At 42.6% G+C, this 24,279-nt stretch overlaps 1 protein-coding gene across 2 annotated transcripts in view; it reads right to left on the reverse strand.

Moving 5' to 3' along the window:
- SPTBN1 (spectrin beta, non-erythrocytic 1) overlaps positions 1–24,279 on the reverse strand; it is a 228,288-nt gene that overhangs the window by 50,808 nt on the left and 153,201 nt on the right. For both annotated transcript variants that reach the window (XM_048518642.1, XM_048518650.1), the window contains 12 exons: positions 22,774–22,854; positions 20,602–20,717; positions 19,024–19,136; positions 16,202–16,389; positions 15,049–15,166; positions 12,119–12,277; positions 7,763–8,065; positions 7,039–7,192; positions 3,971–4,841; positions 3,716–3,853; positions 2,005–2,761; positions 425–627 (listed from right to left, as the gene is read on the reverse strand). In XM_048518642.1, coding sequence (XP_048374599.1) covers positions 425–627; positions 2,005–2,761; positions 3,716–3,853; positions 3,971–4,841; positions 7,039–7,192; positions 7,763–8,065; positions 12,119–12,277; positions 15,049–15,166; positions 16,202–16,389; positions 19,024–19,136; positions 20,602–20,717; positions 22,774–22,854 — 3,201 coding nt within the window. The remainder of the gene's footprint in view (positions 1–424; positions 628–2,004; positions 2,762–3,715; positions 3,854–3,970; positions 4,842–7,038; positions 7,193–7,762; positions 8,066–12,118; positions 12,278–15,048; positions 15,167–16,201; positions 16,390–19,023; positions 19,137–20,601; positions 20,718–22,773; positions 22,855–24,279) is intronic.

Consider the following 24,279-nt stretch of genomic DNA (forward strand, 5'->3'; position numbering starts at 1 on the left):
TGGCTAACACTGAAAATGGCACTCACACTTCTATTTCCTCCCCATAGGGACCAGTAGAAGTTAACTTAGGTTGTTAATATGATGACAACCTACATTTATTCTCATCATTGGATGGAGGGGGAAAATGGAATGTAATTATATGGTGGGAAAAACAGGCAGTGAACATATTTTCATATCTAGTTTGACCCTCAGCTATCCAAATTCACTGTCTTCCCCTTCGCAGCAGATAGCTCAATGGATTTTGCCTATGCAAACATTATTTTTGGTTATTCAGACTTAGAGATTTTGCTTGCCACGCAGCCATTCAGATACTTAAGGTGGTACCATGTTTAATTTTGCATTGTACAAAGAGTGTGCCATGTGTATTACAGCTAATTGTAGACTGGGTTCTTAAGATTCCCTAAATGTTCTTAGAAAACTGTACCTGTCATCAATGGAGTCCACTTTCTCTTGGATCCTGTCAGAGTTAATGTTTCCATCACTAACCAGTCGCCTTCCAGTCTCCACAACAGCATTAATCTTCTCCTCATTGGCATCCATTGTGGTCATGAAATCCTCCTGCTTTTTGATAGCAGCTTCTGCTCCTTCCAAAGTGGTGGGCATTTCAGTGTGCGCCAAAACATATTCCTGTAAATTAAAACAAAAGTGAGAAAGACTTAAAATAGTTTGTGTATGTTCATATTTAAAGGATTGGATGAAGTCTGTCTAGCCCAATATCCTTTTTCAAATAAAGTCCAGTCAAAATGGTTTGGTATTAATTCAGAACAGACAACTCTGTGGCCCCTTCTGAACATGCAGAATAATGCACTTTCAATCCATTTTCAATGCACTTTGAACATAAGAACATAAGAACATAAGAACAAGCCAGCTGGATCAGACCAGAGTCCATCTAGTCCAGCTCTCTGCTACTCGCAGTGGCCCACCAGGTGCCATTGGGAGCTCACATGCAGGATGTGAAAGCAATGGCCTTCTGCGGCTGTTGCTCCCGAGCACCTGGACTGTTAAGGCATTTGCAATCTGAGATCAAAGAGGATCAAGATTGGTAGCCATAAATCGACTTCTCCTCCATAAATCTGTCCAAGCCCCTTTTAAAGCTATCCAGGTTAGTGGCCATCACCACCTCCTGTGGCAGCATATTCCAAACACCAATCACACGTTGCATGAAGAAGTGTTTCCTTTTATTAGTCCTAATTCTTCCCCCCAGCATTTTCAGTGTATGCCCCCTGGTTCTACTGTGCGAAATAGCACAATCCACTTGCAAACAATTGTGAAAGTGGATTGAAAGTACATTAATCTGCATGTGTGGAAGGGGCCGAAGACAATTTATGGATCTCCACTATCTACTCAAGATGTGTGCATACTCCCTGAATTGACATATTGTTTTCAGCCACAGAAACAGATTGTGGACTGATGCGTAACTCTTTTTTGTATCATGATCATGCGGTGAGGACAACTTTTGTTAACAGTGTTGGAACACAGCCCACTTCATGAAGCTCTTAGACATGCTTCCAACATGAGATGAGGCAACAGAAAGCAAATCACTTCCTGGAAAGCCTTTCAAACATGGATAGAACCATTGGTGATCTTGACATTTGTGAGATGTTGGCAAATTGACAAAACCATACCACAGATCAGTATATCAACTGTGCAACCACCTTGTGAGAAGACTGTTCTGTGAAGCAGAATCACAGATCCACTTCTCAAGTGGGCTGATCACAACACCGCAGGTCAGGATCCCAATTTAGCCTGCCAGTGTAAAAAAAGGTACTTGTTACTACGAAAAAAAAAATAATTTCCAGCGAGCGATGCTAAACCTGGGGCCTCAGCCTTTCTCAGCCAGATGGCTTTACTAACTCCACATACAATTCACAAAGAGGAAGGGGAATAAAGGGATGCTGTGAACAGAAGTCTAAAAAAACATGTTAATTAATCCTCAGTCTTATACTGTCCCCAAACTAGCTGGGCAGGCTGTAATCATGTGTGTCCAGCAGGCTGCTTGCTCACCTGGTTGTTAAGAAAGGCCTCTGCTTGCTTTGTATCTCTGAGGAAGAGCTGATAGGCATGGGACTGGGAGAGGAGATTCTGCCGGTTTTCCCACATTTTGTGAAGCTCATTCCATCCGGTGTCCAAGGCCTGTAGCCGCTGGTGTAAGAACATGTACTGAGCATCTGTCTGCCCTTGTGTCACCATCTCGCCCATATCCCTCATCTTCTGATAGTCTTCCTCGTAGTTGTTGATTTCGTTCTTAATGTTCTCATGCTGCGTGAGCAGCTTCTCGGCTTCCGCCAGCGTGTTTGGCATGTCTTCCGAGGCAATGGCAGTCTGGGTTCGGGACAGCCAGGACTGGAAGTCGTCCAGGTCACGCAAGAACTGCTGTAGCTTGCTTGCCTCTCCAAGAGACTCTTCTCGGTTCTTCAAGGTTGTTTTCATTTCTTCCCAGACGTCACTGATTTCAGCAAGCCTGGAGAGGATGGCTCGAGCTTGGTCGGGATGCTCTGATTCTAACTTCTCTGCCTCTTTCTGGAGGTCGCTTAACTTGGCCTCAATAGCTACCAGGTCGCGTTCCATTCCTGTCAGCTTTCTCTGAAGGGCCATGACGCCAGCCAAGTCATTGCCAAGTTCTTGGGTGGATTCAATAACTTTAGTCTTCTCCCTGATCCAAGATTTGGTTTCATTACATTCAAGGTGGTAGTTCTGGATACTGAGGGCTGAGATAAGAGCATCTTTCTTTACGTCCACCAATTCTCTGAACTGGCTCCACCTAGAACAAACAACCAGAAGGGAAAAATTGGAGGAATATTGCAGATATTTATCATTTTGTTCTTTCTTTCTAACTTTTGGAGTGCGCTCAATGGGCATTTTTAAACAATCCTCTAGCAAGTGGTTTTAGAGGGTCCACTATTTGTTCCCTCTTTTATGTCACCTTCTCTTCCTCTTCCATTTATAATGTTTTAGCATTGTACATGACCATAACGTCCCACAGTATTATGTGAAGTTCCCAAAAGACAGATAGCAGAGGTTGCAGAGGAGTGAACTGATTTTTCACTGGAAATAAAGTTCCTATGAATGATGACAAAATATGGCTACAAAATTGTCTGATTTAAGAAACCAGCTAGCAACTAATGGCATACTCTCAGTATGATCCTATTTGTCCCTTGTTTTTTTTCAATTCACCGCACAACCTTAAAGGATGGGATTCTAAGCAAGCAGGTGCGGCTGGACTCCATCCTTGGCAAGAGCAGATCCAGTGAGGATTGCGTTCAATAACCCCAAGCGAAGCAAACTCAACAGGAGGCACAGGGTAACCTAAACAAAGAAGAAGAGTTTGGATTTACACCCTGCCATTCTCTCCTGTAAGGTGTCTCAAAGCGGCTTACAAACACCTTCCCTTCCTTTCCCCACAACAGACACCCTGTGAGGTAGGTGGGGCTGAGAGAGCTCCCTAAGAACTGTGACTAGCCCAAGGTCACCCAGCAGTCTTCATGTATAGGAATGTGGGAACAAATTCAGTTCACCAGATAAGAGTCCGCTGCTCAGGAGGAGGAAAGGGGAATCAAACCTGGTTCTTCAGATTACAGTCCACCGCTCTTAACCACTGCACCATACTGGTGTGACTGGATTTCTATGGATCTGAGTCTAATGGTGCCCATATAGACGATGAAGGTGTATGAAAGTGGCAAAGGTTAGTCAATATTTTGTACATTACTGAACCCACCTCGTGTTGAGCTTATCTTGCTGTGCCTTGATCTCCTTCTCACTTGGATGACCGCTGTGCATCAGTTGCCTAGCAACCTGGTTAACCACAGCAACACGTGATGCCTGACTGTTCATCTCTGGTTCTAAACTTTCAAACCTAGAGAGTGAAATAAAAGCATAGTAACATTAGTGGAAAGCACATTAGTGGAAAGCATAGTATCATGAGTGAAAAGACATCACCAAGAATTGGACTGCAAGATCCAGCAAGCCTCACCTGTGCTGGATCACTTCCAGATCTTCCAGTTTTTCAGGGATCACCATATTGTTCAGCCATTGCTCCTTCTCATCAATCCAAAGCTCACACGCATCTGCTTCACTGAACATCTTGTACAGAGCCAAGGTGTCTTGCAGTGCCTGCTTACGAAGCCGTGTAAGTTCAGCAACCTCTTTATACCTTTCCTCTATTCCAGACAATCTGCTTTGAACATCTGTAGACTCCGCATGCTCCTGTGGCAAACCTCTGGCTTGTTCATGCAATGAATCAATGGTCGACCTGTAGCTCGCAATCTCTTCAGCGACATCTTTGTGTTTCTTAACCAAGGACTGGGTAGAATATTCATCATGGCCAACATCACTGCTAGAGACGATCTTAAGGATGTCCAACATCCACGTGTCAATGTCATCTGCATCAGCCTGGAACTGGTGAAGGAGAGACGCTTCTTCAAGATGCTTCTTTCTGATGGCAGAGAGCTGCTCCAAGTTAGCCCACTGATTCTGGATATCAGTGATTCTTTCTCTGATCTTCTCAGATCCAAAGTGGTCCTCAGCAATCATATCTTCTCCTTCTTTAACTGCCTGCTGGAAATGGCTGCTCCGACCACTCATCTCATCTTCAAAGGCCTTGTGCTTGCTAAAAAGCCTGACGACACTCGTGAGGTCTTTCCCATAATCATCCGACGACAAAATTTGTTCCTTTTCCCTTATCCAGCCTTCCTCTTCGGCCATTTCCCAGAAGAACTTCCAAAGGCGCCGGGACTCTTCCAGGCGAGCTCGGCGCTCGGCTGCTAACTGACAAAGCTCCTGGTAGCAGAACTCCATGTGGGCCACACGGTCTCTGATAACTTGTGGGTCACAGGGCTTGTAACCTAGAAAGAGAAAGAGAGAGAGAGAGAGAATTATACTGCACAACTGGTCAAAATTATCTCCAGTGAATGAAGCTGAGAGAATTCTGATTTCTTAGTACTAGTTAATTAACTCTACAAATTAACAGTCTTCAACTTAACTGATGCAATCTTCTGTGATATCTTATTGAGACATGTCGGGGCAGTCCTCTACTGGAAGGTGTTCTGAGACCCCACTCCGTTCTTTCCTGTCAGCACTTACATAGATATACACAAACAGGTTCTCCCACCCAGCCAGATGACAGTTTTTTAAATCAGCTGCAGAACTCAGAGCAAGGTATTTTGCTCTTCAGAAAGATTTTTTTTAATTGCCCCATATCTGTTACTTCCCTCTTTTATGAAAGAATACTCACCATAAGCACTGGGAAATTTGGAGGGAGCCAGTGGAGGGTAGAGGATATGTATGTTGTTTACAACAGGAAGTTTCTAAATAAGTCCCTCATGGCATGCTTCCCAATTTAACTAGTATCCTGTGCTATATGAGACGTGGCATAATGTCAGGAATTAATGGAATAACGAAGGGGAATGGTGAACGTTTATAAAATTATGCTTTCCAATTTGTAATAGGAAACACTGGGAATGGAGAAAAACCCAGTGGTAAAAAACCCAGTCCAAATAATCTATAGAAACAACAGTCCAAGAAATCAAAGCTCTGTTGCTCTAATCCAGAGGGGCAGAATTGAATCAGATACATATTTTCAGTCAGTTCAGTTTCTATTGGGATCAGCAGAAAGAAAATTCTGTCAACTTCTAGAGGAATATAAGTAGTCTTATTTAGCACTGACCACTGCTGCAGGAGCAAAAATGACAAATTCTACATTAGGAATTATTAGGAAAGGAATAAAATGGCTGATATAATGGCCCTGTATAGATCTATGGTGTGGCCTTATTTGGAATACTGTGTACAGTCCTGGTCACTGTACCTCAAAAAGGACATCACAAAGCTAGAAAAGAGGGCAGGACAATTAAGGGGTTGGAGCATCTTCCATATGAGGAATGGCTGAAGAGTCTGGGACTTTTCAGTTTAGAACAGAAACAACTACGAAGGGCATGTTAGAGGTTTATAAAATTATGAATGGGGCGGATAGATTTGATAAAGAGAACTTTTTCAATCTCCCCTCAAATACTAGAATTTAAAAGCATCCAATGAAGCTGATGGGCAGGAGATTCAGTATAAAATTTGCTGCCACAGAATGTAGTGATGGCTGCAGGCACAGACAGCCTTACAGAGGGATTAGACAGATTCATATAGGAGAGTTCTATAAGTGGCTACTAGCCATGGTGACTGAAGGAAATCTCTACTTTCAGAGGCAGTAAACCTTTGAATCCCAGGGCCAGAAGGCAACATCAGTGGAAGACCTCACCCTCTATGCCCTATTGTTGGCCCTCCAGAGGAACTAGTTAGTCAATGTGTGAAACAGGATGCTGGACTAGGATGACTACTGGTCTGATCCAGCAGGGCTCTTCTGATGTTTTTATGTCATACAAACTTCCACATGAGAAGAGTGAATATTCAATAGTCGATGCACACCTGACCTCCAAATTTTGAAGATAATATTCAAACAGAGCCTGCATATAAGCAGTACATTGCACATATGCCTATTTCGCGTAGGCCTTGCCTTTCAAGGAAATAAGGACTGTACTGAGGACTACTAGTACTAGAGTTTACAAATGATTGGCTTGGATCCAATTAGATGTTTGTAGATGTGGGTACAAGGATTTCTACCCATTCGGCAAGATGTTCCTGCCTCCCCCCTCACAGCATCTCCAAATGACCCTAGAAATCCTGTTCTTCATGGAGAAAAGACAGACACCCCCCGCCCCGCCCACGGAACAGGATTTGAGATGTTATTTCAGCCTACTGTGGAAGGGGGAGGTAGGAAAATCACAGTCCATGGGCAGAAATCCTTGCACTCATTGAAAAATTAGTCTGGATTCAATCACAATTTTCATCAGCTGGAAATGTCTGAGGTAGGTATGATCCCATTTCCATAGAGTGTGTTAAAGTCTACACAGTGGGAGGTTACTATGAGTAGGGCATTTATCCACTGTGTCTGCAAAGTGCTTGAAAAACATCTGGCCAAAGATGATGTCCCTTCAAAGGCCAAGTGTATAAGTAAATGCTAATCAAAGTTGCTGTGGAGGTTTTTTTTGCTCCTACCTTCTCCATCAGTGGCAAATTTCTGAGCTGATGCATTGACTCCTCGCACTCTCTCAGCCTGAACGCCAATGTCAGCCTCAACAAGTGCGTGTTTCTGCAACAGGTCTTCTACCCCCAGGAGGTGCTTGCCATAGTCTTGAGAGAGTAGCAGCACCTGTTTGCATAAAACTGTCCAGTCAAAGCACGGCACAAGTCAAACATCACTGAGCAAAGTCTGTTTTGGTGGCTGATGCACAAAAATATATTTGGGCTTTCACCCACCAACACCACACAGGAATGCCCCATTAAATATGTAATACTTATGAGAATAAAGTTAAATATATTTTACACCTTCTTGATTCTTTACACAGACACAGTCTTGTTGCTTGGCGGAGCATAGGTATATTTGATGCTCAAGTATGAATGCCCCAGCACAAAAAGGAAATCAGCCCTCAGTGAGGTGGGCGCCAGCACCATTTCACAGAGCATACACTGTCCCATTCTCAAATCAGTCATCCCTTAAAATCAGTTGCTCCTTTTCTATCCCTCTGTGGCATTTGAATACTGTACTATATTCCATTGGAATAATGCAAATGGAGGAGCATTTATCTTTGTTTGCCAGATACTTATAAGTCCGTCTAAGCCCATATGTCCTTTCTGCAAAATCACATTTAGGTACTTTTTATGCTGAGTCATGGCCTAATAAACTTTTTTACACCCCATTTATTTCCCACACTGGGCTTACCTTCATTTCATCCATCCAGTCCATGATGTACAGCATCTCTTGGAATATCTTCTGCAGACCAAGGTTCATTTCCAGTCGTAGCCTGCGTGCCCTGAGCAGCTCCAAGAGGTACTCCCACAAGCGGATTACATTATCTTTCCTTGCAGTGATACGTTTGATATCATGATAGTTCTCAGCCTCAAGCTCCTTGGCAACAGCAACCACTGCCTGCACTCTTTCTTCATAGGCTGCAATGTCTGTCTCGATGGCTTCATGCTTCTTTGTGGCAGCCTCCACAGCTGGAAGGTCAAACCCAAAGTTGTCCTGTAAAGAGAGTAAACAGTCTAATTTGGGGGTTCCCAACTGCAGCTGCAGTCACAAAAATGGTTGCCACAAAATTACTGCCACAGGAGGCTGAGCCAGCCACAAAATGGCTGCTGTATCTTACCGTCAGTCACACATTGAAGTCCTTGTGCTCTGCACAGTCAATCAAATCTCCAATGACCAATCAGAAGTCTTGTTGGGAAAAAGCCCCCTCTGGCTGCACCTACTTTTTGAATACATTTCACAAGTGCCAGCAAAGGTGTTGGCAGGCATCACCCCTGGTGTTATTGTCAAAAAGGACTGAAAACGTTTATTGTTTATGCTGAGTGGCCTGGATTGTATAACACAAAACCTGTCCCATTTTTTTTGCTAGGGTCCTTATACAGCATCCAGGAACTAGCATAATAGGTTTGGGAGCTGAAATGTGTGGTCTGTCCCTCAACCACAAGCTAGAGAGAAACTACCAACACAGGAAACTGGTAATGCTTGGTTGCAGCACCCACCATCAGGCTGTCTGAACTTGGACACACTTAGTAGTAGCTGACCAGGGCATCTTTCAGTCTCAGGGGAATCCTGAACTGGATTTTCCCCAGCTCCCGAAAGCCTCTGAAAACAGTGACGCTGGGACGATCATTTCACACTGCCAGTTTTCTGCAGTTTTGTTGTTACTGTTTTCATCTGCACTGTTGCACTGGAGCGTTAGGGCCATTTAATGCCCCCATTGAATTCCATTGGCTTATACTGTTACCAACCCCAAAGCGCACCAGCAAATTGTACCTTGCCTACCTGTTTGACCTTTTAATTTAGACTAGTAGCTTCGATTGGCTGTGCTGCCCTTTCGTCCCCTTCTGAATTACAGACAGTAGCTAAAGAATTCAGAGTAGCTATGATTATAGCTGATTACAGGAGAGTTTTATTTCAGGTGATGAACCTGTCAAATTTATCACTATGGGAACTATTCCGAAGAAGTAGCTATGTTAGTTGGTCACAGCAAACCAGAAAGGCCATTTTGAAATTGCTAGACTAACATTCGTGAGCAAATTTAATAGTATTCAATTTAGACTTCATCTGGGCTGTGATTTTTATTTCCTGCTACATTGGTAAATGAAAACAGATCAGCTAGAAAGACAGAATTATTGCCTATGTCTGCTTCTGGTCAATCTATACTTGTATACAAGAGTTTGCATAGAAATATCACAGATTTAATAGATCACTTAAATTGCACAGCCTTCCAGTCTATTTCAATATTTTTCCCTGTAAACCAGTGTCTTTATTGGGTTGGGTCATGCCTAAAAATTTCACGTGATTTTTGCCAATCCCCTGCTCCCATCCATGGTAGACCTCCAACCTCCCCACCAAAGTTGTTTGTAGCAGTCTCCTATCCAAAAGCAGAATTTTGAGGGTTGTTACAGGCTGCAGTAGTAAAAGGCAAGGAGGTCCTTCCCTAGGTGGAAGTCCTACGGACTGCAGTTACAGTACATAGAGAACATTTACTATAGAGATCCAACTTCTAATCACCAAATGGGGTCCAACAACTTTTCCTTACAAAAAGTCCACTAAATAGTCAGGACAGGACAGCACTTCATGCATTTGATGAAGTGGATTCTAGAGCACAGAAGCTTATGCCATAAACAAACCTGTAAGTATTTACTGTTTTGGTATGAGACATGAAGCTGACACACCTTTTAGCATTAATGTCAGTGAGTCAGAGTTCTCCCACAGGGCACTACCATAACATGCATGTAATTGCATCGAATATCAACTTGGCAGGTAACGTTTTTATCAGTTAAACTGTCTGGCACAACGTTCAGCTATTAAGCTAACTGTTCGTTTCCACTGTGCTCCCATCCCTCTCCCCGAGGATAACTTGATAATATGGCAAAACACAGGATGAGATAAGTACAGAGGGCAGTTCTGTACTTAAGTTTTAATATTCCAGAATGCAACTTGCGGTGCTTGCTTGCCTGCAGCGGAGTAAGAAGACAACTCAGTGATTCTGAAAGGTTCACCTACGTCATACAAAATGTTCCCTGAAGTACTGCCTTCAATTGAACAAGATGCCATGCTGTATTAGGAATTCAGCATATAGGGCGTATGGATAAAGAATAGGAAGGCACTACCCGATCTGCTCCCTGCTATTCTAAACCAAAACTGCAGTCAGACTATGGACCACTGCTTAACTTCTAATCACTGCTTAAAGGATGGCTTGGAAGCTCATTAGATGCAATGCACACTAGATGCATAAAGATGGAAAGGATTTCAGTGCTTTTGAGGCAGGACAGTTCATCTACCTCATCTCAATAATACATACTACAACAAACCTTTTGGCAAAAAATGAATAGAATAGAATAGAATAGAATAGAATAGAATAGAATAGAATAGAATAGAATAGAATAGAATCTTTATTGGCCAAGTGTGATTGGACACACAAGGAATTTGTCTCCGGTGCATATGCTCTCAGTGTACATAAAAGAAAAATACATTTGTCAAGAATCATAAGGTACAGCACTTAATCATAAGGTACAGCACTTAATGATTGTCATATAGGTCTAGTAAGCAATCAGGAAACAATCAGTAGTAATGAAAACATAAAATGTAAAATCATAAAATAAAATAAAATAAAATAAAATAGGAATAAAAAAGAAGAGATGCTGAAAATATCTCACACAAATGAGTCAAACCACTGTCTCTGACCCAATCCTCCAGGGGCTGAACTGCATTTTATGCATAGCAGTGATTGTTTTTCTCATTTTTTTAAAAAAAATGAAGAGCAGCTGTGGTTTCAGGTTGAGCAGGATTAGTGGGAGGGGGAAAGAGAAGACTTCCTCAGCTAGCCATCTGCTTATTCAAAACTGTCCCCTCATCTATTTTTGTCCCTGAGAATGCAAAAAATACAGGAATTTCACATGAGGCAAGAATGGCATTGTGGGGAGTGGAAGTGATTTTGAGCCGATAAATTGATGTCAGGAAAGGGGTTAAAATCCCTCTCCATCTTTGTTTACATTTCCCTCTAATCTGCTCGGCCTGAGGTTACGGCTTTTTTGCACTAAAAAACCCTCTGGGAAAAAGAATCACACAACAAAGAAAGATAAAATACATAATTTTGATGGACACAATTTGAAATTCTGACAGGATTTCCATCCTGCTCGCAGATTAGGTCATAGTGTCACAAAGTGTTTCAGTTGGAAGGGATGTTAAAGGTAATCTGTCCCAACTCAGCCACTCAATGCAAGACTACTCAGCTAAAGTGTCCCCAACAGAAGTCACCCGGCCTCTGCTTGAGGGCCTCCAGTGTTGGTCATCTCCCAAGAAAGTCTGGGCCGCTGCTGACTAGCTCTTCCCATTAACCTTCACAGGGCACAGGTCTTTGCTATTCAATATCAAGCAGCATACTGATACCACAGGAAGCAATGGAAGAAAACACAGGAAGGCTACGGAAAGCATGGTCATAACAGCAAATCTAACAGGGCAAGTTGGAGATATTTGGAAGGCAAGGGGAGATTTATGATATATAGGTTTAACAGCCTGAGTAGCCCAGACAAGCATTAAACTTGTCAGACTTAGAAGATAAGTAGGACCGCCCACGGTCACTGTTTAGATAGGAGACAAGCAGGAAAACCAAGCTAGCTATGCAGAGGCAGCCAATGGCAAACCGCCTTTGAATGTCTCTTGCCTTGAAAACCCCATGAGGAGCTGCCATATGTCAGTTATGACTGGATGGAACAATTACTATTATACAGAATTATCTCATTCAGTTTTAAAGCAATTGCCTCTTGAAAGATGACAGAGCTGTTGGAAGTATTTCAGGACACGTTTAATGTTTTAAGAAGTCATTTTGCATACCATTTCCCTGATCCCATCATCCCTCGAGGTAATAATGTTGCGCACAGATGGGGAGATATCCTGCAGAGTCACTACCAGTCAGAGCTCAGATTACTGATCTTGACAGACCAATTGTCTGACTCAGCACATGGCAGCTTCAGGGGTGTGTGGTGGGTTCACAAGCTCAGTCCAGAGCAGTTTGGCCATTCAAACAATCCTAAAAAACCTCACCTGAGAAACCAGGCGCTGGTTTTCACTCAGCCAAGTCTCCCTCATAGCTGCCTTGCGGTCAAATCTGCGGGCGAGTTGTTCCAGTTTCTCTTGTCGGATGAGCTCATTACGCAGTGCCAGTTCTCTTTCATGTTCAGCTTTTTCCAGTCTTTCCCAGGCCTGAGGAAATGAAGGGGGGAAAAGGCACAAATAAATAATCTCCATAAGACAGTTCGAAGTCTAGATTGCAAAATAGTTCTAAAAAGAAATAACTGGACAGTCAGTGCCTACTGAAGAACGCACGGCACAAACCTTGGGCCTCATTACTGGGCCTTTCCAACACAATGGGCACTTTATCCTTCTGCAGAACAGGCACAAAACCAGGTTTCTTCACCTGGGTCACCATCTTCTGAATCTATGTGGCTATGAAATATGCTGACTCATAAGAAGCTCAACTTGGTAGCAGTATGTTTGAAGGATGACAGAGATTGCTTTTTAAGATCAAGTTACTAATCGTCATGACTGCAGCAAGACAAGAAGCTGCCAAGCAAAACTAAGTACCTAAGCTTGTTTAAACAAAGAAGTCCTAACTGCCAAGATACTAACCCTGATGAGTATCAGAATTCCATAAACATGGGCCCAAATCAAAAATGTTCATTTATCTGTGATAAGACTCGCACCCACAGTGAAGTCTTTTTATTGGTTTCCAAAGAGCAGGGAGGAACAAATATTCATAGTATAAGCTTTTGTCACTCAAAGCTCACTTTGGAGACTCACGAAAACTGATATTCTAAAAATGTTTTTGGTCTCTATGGTGCTACAGAACTTGAATTTTGTTCTGCTACTACAGACTAACACAGCTGTCCTGCTGAAACTATGTCTCTGTTAGTATTTCTGATGCTGTTCTGAAGTTGCTGTTATAAGTGGCTCTTTTAAAATTTAAACATTAAAAAAGGTTGCTTTTATGATTTTGCTGTTAATTGGTTCCTGGTTCATTAACATGCATGTTGTAAGCTGCCCTTAAAAACGAAGTTCGGGAAAATGGCAAAGTGACGCCCTTTTCAAACAGAAAAATAAACTGGCTGTTTTGGGTTTTCAGGGCTGTGTGGCTGTGGTTTGGTACTTTTTGCTTCTAATGTTTCACCTGCACTGGTGTCACAGAAAGAAACGCACCTTCCTATGACAAGATGCCTGATATAGAGGTGGGTGAAATGTTATGAGCAAAGACTACCAGACCACAGCCACACAACCTGGAAAACTCACAACAGCCAGTTGACTCCTGCCATGAAAGCCTTCAACAATACACTGAAAAATAAACTAACAGAATTGCCTGTTTTACTTCTGCAGTTGTGTCTTTCGTTTAAACAATTAAAACTTGAAAACCTCAAAACAGCATATAATTTAGCACTTGTACAAAAATGGAATTCCTTTCTCTATTCCCATGTAAGCATTCAGAAAGAAACTTTAATAGCGGGGCAGCATAGTGTATGGAGTACCACTCATTTTGAAAAACGTAAAACTCTATCCCTCAGCGTGTTCAGTTGGACACATACTTCTGATACCTGCAACACGAAAATCCTGTGCCACAATACAGGGCCAATTCAGACCCTCCCTGTGTTATAGGTTTTCAGTTAGCCACATGCTATTCAGGATTCTTCTAAAACTTTGCCAAATGGGGGGAAAAACTTGAAACTAAAGGATCTTCAAGACTATTCAGGCTCAAGAGCTTAACATTCAAAGAGGGGAACGGTACAGTTCACAGTTCTGTAAAAGTACAGAACAAACTCCTGGTTACAAACAGCAGCTGCCTCGGGAATTTCAGCCCTGACCAAAAAAAAGGAAAGAAGAAGAAGAAGAAGAAGAAGAAGAAGAAGAAAAGTACATTAGGAAGGCTTATTCTGCTTTAATGCCTGCTGTTATTCCCCAGGGATCTTGCCAGACCAGTTGCTGTTCATCTGGTCGAACAAGTACAGCAGCTTGTTGGCTTCCTCCCTAGCATCTTGGTTGTGCTCCAACAAGATTTTTCACAAGTTTTTCCCAGGGTATGTGCCTAGAAGGCACATAATACAGCAACCTGGCTAAAGCTAAGTAAGTTTGGGTCCAATTGGTGTGAATTCTAAAAAAAAAAATGCTCGCCTCACTAGGAGAAAAAGAACAATAATGTGGGATTCAAACAGAGTGTCAGGAACCACCACTCTTGAGCTGAAGGCCTTGCGTGCTCAACGCCACAGTTCACTGCAGTGAGCCATCTAGCCCGCTAACTGGACCAAAAGGTAACTGCTTCCTAGGCTCAGCCAAGAACTCTGACCCTGTGCTATGAGAGGGGCCATGACTTAGTCGTAGGCTTGTCCCACAGAAAGTCCCCAGTTTCAATCCCCGGCATCTCCAATTGAAAGGCAGTAGGTGATTGGACAGACCATTTCCTGAGACCCTGGACAGCTGGAGACATGCAGAAGGGACTAAACTGATCATGAATGGTCTGACTCAGTAGAAGGCATCTTCACATGTTTAGTTGGGAGTCCTTGGCAATCCAGCCTAAGTGCAAGAACTACTAGGCTGACTCACTTCTGTGCTCTTGCCCCTCTACAACAGAGTTCCTCTCCTCTCTTCCTCGTCTACCTAGCCCAGTCCTTGAGATCCCACATTTTGTGACAACAGCTTCCACTACCCTTGCTCCTTATTCAACGTAGCAGGTGAAGGAAGATCTTTTCAGCAGGGACCTGAGATGTGTTTGCTAGTGATATGCCAGACCACATTTGTAACCTAACAAATGGCTTCTGTCCACTTCGGACCTTTCACTGCCAAGACCTTACAGTTAGTGTATGCCATTCATGTTGTTCCTGATTAAGGAACAACATAACATTATATGTTATGGATTCCATCATGTGTGCCTGAAGTTCAGCCACTGACAGGGGTGGGGAGGGGGGAGAATTAGGAATTTGTCCAGTTACCTTGTTGATATCTGAGATGAGTTTCCCTTCCCTGGGCATGTACACTTTCTGATTGTTAGCCCTCATTTTGCTTTGAATGGTGAAGAGCAGCACCTCCAGGTTTCCTTTTTCTGTGAATCTACAAAGAAAAACAGTGGGGGAGAACCACAATAAAACATTTCTCTGAAGAACTGGTAGGATGTTTTCATCCAAAGGTAAATTTTATACGAACATATGTGAATGCATACATACATACACATTTTAAATGCCATCCCCTCCCTTATATTGCCATGTGAGAACCACATGCACTCAGTTAGAAGCAGTTGATTCAGATGCTGCAGTCCAGATGAGGTCAATCAACTGACTATTTGCATTTAGCTCCTAGCAGATGAAAGAAACCAGCCTATTTTTCATTATCTTTTCTCGCACTGTCTGTTTTGTGTTTAGGTTGCTGACTGAGGAATTTGGAGTCCAGCTGCATAACTGTTGCAGCCCATGGCAAAAAACCCAATTAGCTATCCATTGTGGGAACAGGGCCTTTTGAATTTTAGCCAGGAACTAGCATAGCAAGCTTCCAAGATTCACAGAGAACCCCTTCGGGTTAAAAGAACAATTCTGTGCAACTCAAAACTGAGCTACTTTATCATCCTCAAAGTAATAACATACATCATTAAGAACAGTATGTATAATGTTATTATTTATAATTGTGCAGAGTCAGAATTTACCACATAAAAAGTTTTCTGAAAACTATTTTGGGCTGTAAAGGTTCATGAGTAGTAGTGTATTGCTGCTCCCTGCAAACAGAGTTCTTTTTCTCTACTTTATGATATTTGCATCTGCTTCCACCTCAATGGGCATGTTTATGGCTTTCTTCCTGCCATGCTTGCCTCCTGCTTGTTATAATGTTGCTGGCTCAAACCACTCAAAGTCCTAAGGGGGCCACAATTTGGTAGAGAGAAACCACAGAATCAAGTCATACATGGACACGGTAGTTCAATGCAGGAGACATCTAAGTATGTCCCGAATGGAATATGTGAACAAGCATATCACAAAAGACCCCTGACTCTTCTTTATCAGTAGTCAGAAACTGCCTAAGCGATTCCCAACTGTTTTATTAAGCTGAGATTTATAGCAGGAAGAAAAAAAAAGAAAGAACATAGTGGATGACTCCTACTTGGGTGGTTTCTCCACTGTGCGGTATGTGTTGAATGCCTGTAGCTGTTGCTGCACACCAACCAGCGAGTTGGCAAATTTGCGGTTGTTCAAGATGATAATGGTTTGCTCAATCCACTCGAGGAGGTCAGAAGCCAGTGATTCATACTTCTCTATCATCTTCTCGGTTTCAATTGCATTGTCAAGCACCTGCAACAAGCAATTTCCAAACAAACAGCTGAGGGCCGCGGCCAGGCTCCCTGAGACAAACGTACAGGAGATGGTGCTAGCAAAGAAGTTTATGGGCAAACCACTTGACTTAATGCGTGGCAATAAATAAAGATGCTAGAGGTTGGAGGCTATGTTAAGATGGAATGCATAAAAGTATTCAGGATTCCAGACTACCAGGAAGGACTGTGATGGAAAGGGGCTTTCTGCTTAAGAAAATATCTCTCTTTTGACAAAAAGACCACACCCTGGACTGACAAAAATGTAGCATGCAACTAATAAAGGGATGAATTCTTAGATACTGATGGAAAAGATATCTATATTTTGAAACTTAAACAGCAATGATTGTGCGTTCAAAATCACTGAGTTTGCAGAAAGCTTAAGTTTTTGCTGAAAATATGAGTAATTTCTGTATAACACAAGTTCACACAGATGTCCATGAATGCGCTCTAAACGGTAATAAGGGCATCTGGGTTTGTAGCAGGCGGTGATTCTGCTACAAGCAACTGTACAGAGACCTCAACTTTCTGTCTAAAAAAAACCCCAATTGCTAACACAGTCAGAGTAAGTCAGTACATAGGTGGACAGTGCTGAAAGAGAATAGTAAAGTCAGCAGCTATAGTAGCTGTCAGATGTTATCTGGGGAGGGGAGTCTCTCTGTCTGAACAGAAGCTTAAGGTAAGGGGGTTGGTCACATGGAAAGCTTCATCCTCTAAAAAACACCACAACAGTTTGGTTGGCAGCAACTGGAAGGTCAAGTCCTTTTAAAACCCACCACCACCACTATTGATTGGTAGAGGCCCAAGCCTGTTGGGTGGGATGTAAGAACCAGCCTGGCCTACAAGACAACTGACTTCCAGGCTCTGGGATCCTTCTCAAATCTTGCCAGGCTACAGTAGGTAGGGAGGAGGTTGAGGACAAACAGTCCAGCCATCCTCCAAGGGGCTGTAAGCAAAAGACTCAAAAGAGGAGGATAAATAAGATGATAGAGAATCCCCCTCCCTCCTCATTCTGAGGCCTGTGGTCTCTCTCCTCACAGACAACTGTCACTCATTTACTTCTCACATGTGCAAAATTGGGCTTAATTGGCAAAGATCAATTCAGTTCTGATTCATTTTTCACTTAACTGTGTAATGTAGGGCAATTGGACTTCCATTTTCTAGAAAAGGTAGTCAAGGTACAGGATTGGATCCCATGACTCACTATCATTAATTTGGATCCCATGAACCCTGCTAATTCTACCTTTAGAGAGAAAGACTTTCTTCAAAACCAAATGACTTTTGCTGATAGAGAAATGCCAAAAAAAAGTATTTCTTTGTTGAACAAAGTCCTTTTTTGTTTAAAGAAGACTTGGTAGAAAGGAGTCACAAGATCTGACTTAATGGGAAGGAGTCATAGGATCCAATCCAGAGTGACAAATCAAAGGCCATCAAAAGAACTGAGGGCAAAGAGAAGATACAATATCCTTGAACATTCACCCATGGACACTGTTATTTCTTTATCTGGGTGAAACTAAAATATACTTCCAATTATGAGCCTTATTAAAATTAAGCACAGGTTTTGGAACAACAGTTAAGTGCCCTGTCAGCTTTCCATGTGTGTTTTTGCGTTTTTAAAAAAAGTTTAAGATTTTATGCTCCTTTTATATATTTTAGCTGCTTCCAATTCCTACACCCCACCATTAGAAGAAGAAGAAGAGTTGGATTTATATCCCCCCTTTCTCTCCTGTAAGGAGACTCAAAGGGGCTTACAAACTCCTTTCCCCCTCACAACAAACACCCTGTGAGGTAGGTGGGGCTGAGAGAGCTCCAAAGAACTGTGACTAGCCCAAGGTCACCCAGCTGGCGTGTGCTGGAGTGCACAGGCTAATCTGAATTCCCCAGATAAGCCTCCACAGCTCAAGCTGCAGAGAGGGGAATCAAACCTGGTTCCTCCAGATTAGAGTACACCTGCTCTTAATCACTATGCTTCTGATGCTCCTGTGTGGATTAAAATTTCAGCTATAAATAAAACCTAAATAACACCTATTAATGGCTCAGATCCTAAGCAACATGAGTAGACTCTCTAAAAGAAAGTGACTTTTCTGCCTCTTCCAGTTCACTGCAGCCTTCCGCCTACCCATCTCTACTCTTTTGGGTCAGTGAACTTGAATGGACAGTGTGGAGGAGCAGAGAGGGAGGAGTGGACAAGAATCCCCCTTCTCCCTTCACAAATGGAAAATCCCTTCTGTCTGAGGAGCTGCTGCTGCACCTACAGAAAGGCTCCACTATAGCCAAGAATATATGTTCATATATTATATTTGAGATCTGCTTTAGCTCCAACTGCTTGGAGCATAAAAAGGGGGAAAACAGGAGGTGAACAGGAAAGGGAAAATCAATGGCTAGTAGGGTTATGTACATTAAAAAGTCACAACAAAAATCTGAGCTAAATTAATGATTTTTAGAATGGAGTCAATGCCGTCCCCACAATTAATGTAGCTTGCCCAAAGCCACAGTGAAAAGCAAAAAATAAAAATAGAACAAAACTTATCAAACTGTTTGCATACTATGGGACGAAGGAGTCATCAAAGGGAGATTTAAACAGGCTGCAGGAGATATAAAACTTTAGCTTGCAAACCTTTCCAATACGCTTTCCTTCAACAGCTAGAGCTTTCATCTTAGAAAAGTAGTGGTAATATGTCACCACATAGGTGATGATGGATTTTTCATCGGGATGGTCAACACTGATATCTGAAAAACCAAACAAGAGTTAGGTTAGTACCGAATTCGGTCATATGTGATCTCAAGGAAATTAATACAATGCTGATAATCCTGTGTACGAAACTCCAGAATTAAGTAGGGTTGTCAACAGGTCGGGGGTGGGGAGGAATGTCCTACCTCTTTAACAGAGGCTTAATTTGTGGAAATGGGAAGCTGAAGCCTTTCACAGCATGGAGGAGAACAATATTTCCTAGGAAATAACACTCCATTAAGCCACAATTAAAGAGATAGAACCTTTTTTTCCAAGCCATGAACAACCCTAGAATTAAGCTAGGATTGGACATTACTCTGTCTAAATATCTCCAGAAAGCCAGAATGAGTTTGTGGTTAAGATGTTATAGATACAGGTTTAGATCCCTGCCTAATCATGAAAGGGCCAGTCATGTTCTCTCAAACTTACCTCACAGGGTTGTTGTGAGGATAAAATGGAGGTGAGGAGAACTATGTATGCCTCCTTGACTTCCTTATAGAAAGGGGAAGATAAACTGTAATATACTTTTGTAATCTTGCTCTTCCATCAGATAAGCTCAGGGCAGCAAAAGTGGTTATCCCCTCTCTAATTTTGTCCTCAAAACAGCTCTGTGAGGTGAATTAGGTCGAGAGAGAGTGACTGGACCAAGGTTGCCAAATGAGTTCCTGGATCAACACATGTTTCAGTCTGCATTTCTCTCATCACTGAGACCCTGAATGTACAGCTAAAACTGAAAATAGCAGTATCTCCTCCTTCCTCCAGAGCATCTACTACTAAGAAATACCTCATGTCATGACACTGATATTCTCTTTCTCTAATCCATGTAACTAGCTACCATTGGTGGGAGGAAGGGGAACATAAACTATTGTCATGGCATGAGGCAATTTCTACCAGAAGAAAGGAGAGGGGCTAAACTGAAGGCTGATGTATTTATCTATAGAGGGTGTTTTAATATGATGCCCCAGCTTACTAAGTAGAACTGTGTGAGTAGAACAGCTCTAGAACTGTGGTCTTCAAATAAAAACATCGGTTGCGTCACTAGCCCTCCCTGAAATTCAATCACAATGGACAGAAACACTTTCCCAAAAAAGTTCATGTATATTCTGTATGAATATTACACTAATGCAACAAAGTAAGAACTATGGATTCTATGACAGACTCCAAGAATAATTTGATAGGGAGTGGTTATGCTAGCAATTTAACATCAATACAGGTCAGTTTATGTCCCTGTGAACTGGATTTGGCTTCTGCCCCTGACCTACAGCCTCAACAGCCTAGAGGGAAATCCCATCTTGTATTACTCTTTGCTGAGTACCTTCTGCCACTTGCCATTTTTTTGGTGCATGGGCTCAGCTAACTAACACATACAAAAATGAGGGCTCTTTTTGAGCCTTTCCAACATTGACCGAGGCACTGTCTTTGGGATGGGGAGTATACAAAGGAATCCTTCGCAGAAAGTCTTACCCTCTGGGTCCAATAGTTTAGTAAGGCCAAGGTGCTGTTCTGCCAGGTTAAAAGCATTCTGCAGATTGTAGTGTGCATTTGATTTCTTCAGCTTATCAAAGTCAATTAGATCAGGCCTAAGAAAGGAATGCAAGAAATGAACTTGGATTTCTTTAGTACACAAGCCCCTTTCCCCAAAACATAAATGTATGAAAACCAGGTCAGGAATGTTGACAACGACAGAAAACAGAAATGAATACACAGGATGGATACTCTCATATATGACTGTGCTATAGAAGCATAAAGGAATCTTGTGGCATCTTGAAGACTAACAGACTAACAACCTAAGCTTTCCTGGGGCTGCCAGCCCTCCTGCTATGGTGGCAAACCTGATGGTAGGCCCAGTTGGCCATCTCCCCTCCAAGTGGCAGTGAGAGGAAATTATTTCAAAATATGGTGACATCATCTGCACATGGGGAAATGCAACATCAGCTGTGTGCCACTACATCACTTCTGGCCAAACCTGGAAGTTACACAGAGTAGATCAAGGAATCACCAGAAACTTCATGGTTTTACCAGCTCCCTCCATCACTGCCAGCTGCCAGGCTAGGCTTGGTAGCTCTAGCTACAGCTCGCTTCTTCAGGTGCATGATGAAACCTGAGTCATGAGGCTGATGGTTTTCTACTTTGAGGTATTTTCTATTTTCACTGTAACAAGCCTACACAGCTACCCCACTGAGGTGATTACACTGTGCAGTTTTTCAGCTTTCAGATAGAGATTGCTCAGCTACCAATACTGAACTGTCCTTGTGGCAATAAAGCGTCTGAGGGGGGTGGGGAAGGCATAAAGAGTCAGAAAGGAGGAGAAAGGACAGAAGGAATGGAAGGGAGAATGGCCACTGTGAGAGAGACATGTGCACAGCAGTGAAATACAAGCAAGTGAAAGAGAACATGTTTCACGGATGGGTAGAGAAAAACAAAGATGGGAAAAGAGTCTATCATGATGAGCTGCTTTGGTAGTTGCAGGGAAAGGTTTATTCATTAGGAATTTTCCAAGTGAAATTGTTGGTTGCAGGCCTCTAGTTTCATTCAGATTGCCTCAGCGATACAGCAGATAAAAACATTTCTTGATAAAGGTCAGGCTACAAATAGCAGAAGGGGGAATTATCCTTAATGCCAAAGAGGCTGGCAACTTTTTAGATGGATTAGCGAGGCTTTTTTTTTTCACAGAAAGCAATAGCTATGAGCAAAAACAAATCAAGTCCCAACCATGGACATTTCTCTCTTTGCTCATGTGCATCACGGCTTTGAATCTTTATTGCACAAATGATTATTAGGATAATGCTTGGAATTCCTGCCCAAGGACACAGAAAAGGAAGTCAGTAGGTGGAATGTAGTCATGGGAATCATAGTTAAAATCAATCAATCAATCAACTATTGTTCCCTTCCAGATGCAATCTTTCAAATTCTCACAAGAACACAGGAAACTGCCTTATCCTGTGTCAGACAACTGGGCTATCAAGATCAGTACTCTGGCTGGCAGCAGCTCTCTGGGGTCTTAAGCAGAGACCTTTCACTTGCTACCTGATTCTTCTAATTGGAGAAGATGGAGATTGAACATAGAACCTGTTGCATGTAAAGAAGATGTTCTACCACTGAGCCACAGCCCCTCCACATGGCAGGGATGGCTTCACTTCAACAGTTGCACCAGGTGTCCTTTAACATATCTGCAATTCTATCAGGTTAAAGTTCTTTAATATTGTTTATTAATGTAACACTGTCAGTGTACATGGTGTTTAATAGTATAATGTAAGCAAAAGACAAGCCCCTTCTCCAAGCATTCTCACTCCAACTCATCCAGTTCATAGACCCATCACACACAGTTTGTCTGTGTGGGTCCTATGATCTCCATCACAGCCATTGTTCTTTGTGGTCAAAGGGGGAACTCTCTTTCCTTTTCACCAACAGAAATGCTAGTTGGATCCAACTCTTAAACACTGTGAGGAGGACAACCTGATTAAGTTGAAGGGATTTTTTTTGCATTGATATTTGAAAGGGGGAAGAGGTGGTACTATGCAATGTTAAAAAAGAGGGAGTTCCAAGATTGTGATTCAGCATCTATGACAAGATGTGATTCAGCATCTGATGGTCCAATGCTTTAAAAATCTCACTAAGGTTTTGAGAAGTGCCCACCTGTGTTTATGGATTAGCGCGTTGAAAGCCATGCCGTCCCTCCAGCTGGTGGTGAAGTTGTGAATGTTGACGTTAGGATAGCTGACATAACAAAAGAACCAAAAAAAGAGAGAGAGAGAGCTCAATCAATATAGGATTAATGCTCTGAGACATGAATAATGATTTGCGTCAACCAGTTGCTCAACTTAGCAAAAAACAGCCTTTCAGCTATCTGTAGCCCACTGTCAACTAGAGCACTAAGAGGAAAAACAGGAAATGACCTGTCACATAACCCACATTTTAGAAATATACATTTGAATGTGGGACTGATAATAAACCTGTTGACCTCTGGAAAGTTGGAGGTGGAAGACCTCTGAAGCCCCAACAATGCCCAACTGGATATTAAGAGTGGATAAGTGCAGGGTCTTTTCAGGAGGTGGGATGGCTGAGGAAAAAAGCCCAAAGGGAATAGCAAAAAAAAAAGGGGGGGGGGGGCGGTGGAACCTTTCAGCAAACTATGCAGAGGAGAAGAAGCAAACATACGGTGAGACCAACACTCAAGCAAGGGATACCACTCTTGTGCAACCCAGAACAAACAATCTCTGGTTGTTGTAAGTTTTCCAGGCTGTGTGGCTGTTGTCTGGTAGATCTTGTTTTTAACGTTTCACCTGCATCTGTGACTGGCATCTTCAGAGTTGTATACCAGTGGGAAGTCTGTTACACACTGTGTCCAGACCACGGCCACGCAGACCGGAAAACCCACCACAACCACTTGTTCCTAACGTTTCACCTACATCTATGGCTGGCATCTTCAGATGTGTATACCAGAGGACACAGTGTGTAACAGACTTCCCTCTGGTATACTCCTCTGAAGAAACCAGCCACAAATGCAGGTGAAATGTTAGGAACAAGATCTACCAGACCACAGCCACACAGCCCTGAAAACCCACCACAACCAGTTGAATCCGGCCGTGAAAGCCTTTGACAACCAATCTCTGTATTATAAAAGGGAAAGGAGAAAGAGTTCATTTTTCTCCTTTTCACTGTAGCCTGAGCCAACAGCTTGCAGTGGGGATAGGAAAAGGGAAATCAACTGGGCTTCTGATTATGACTTGCCAATATTTGCTGTTTCTCAGCAAGTCTGGGAGGCAGTAAGGGTTCCAGGATAGGCAACCAGAGGAACCCGATCAGCTGGAAGTCAGCTCCTGATCTCCGTGTCAAATTTTGCTGGGTACAGAATGAAATTTTCACAGCAGGAGACCAGAAGCCAACTTCCAGTTGATCCCTCTTCAGATGGGAGTCAGCTTTCAATCACTGCAAGCAGTTTGGTTTTAAACGAACAGGTTTTAAACCACTGAACAGCCTGTCAATTAATTTTTTTCAGCCCCCTCCCCATTCTTATACCAAAGTCTTGAGCAATAAAACCATAAAACTGAAACAAGACTCATACATAAAAACACCTCCCTTCGACTCTTCTATGTGGCTTCTAAAAATGAGCAACAGAATAACTGCACTGAAAGTTAGAGT

The sequence above is a fragment of the Sphaerodactylus townsendi genome, linkage group LG01 (genome assembly GCF_021028975.2).
Source record: "Sphaerodactylus townsendi isolate TG3544 linkage group LG01, MPM_Stown_v2.3, whole genome shotgun sequence".
NCBI lineage: Eukaryota > Metazoa > Chordata > Lepidosauria > Squamata > Sphaerodactylidae > Sphaerodactylus > Sphaerodactylus townsendi.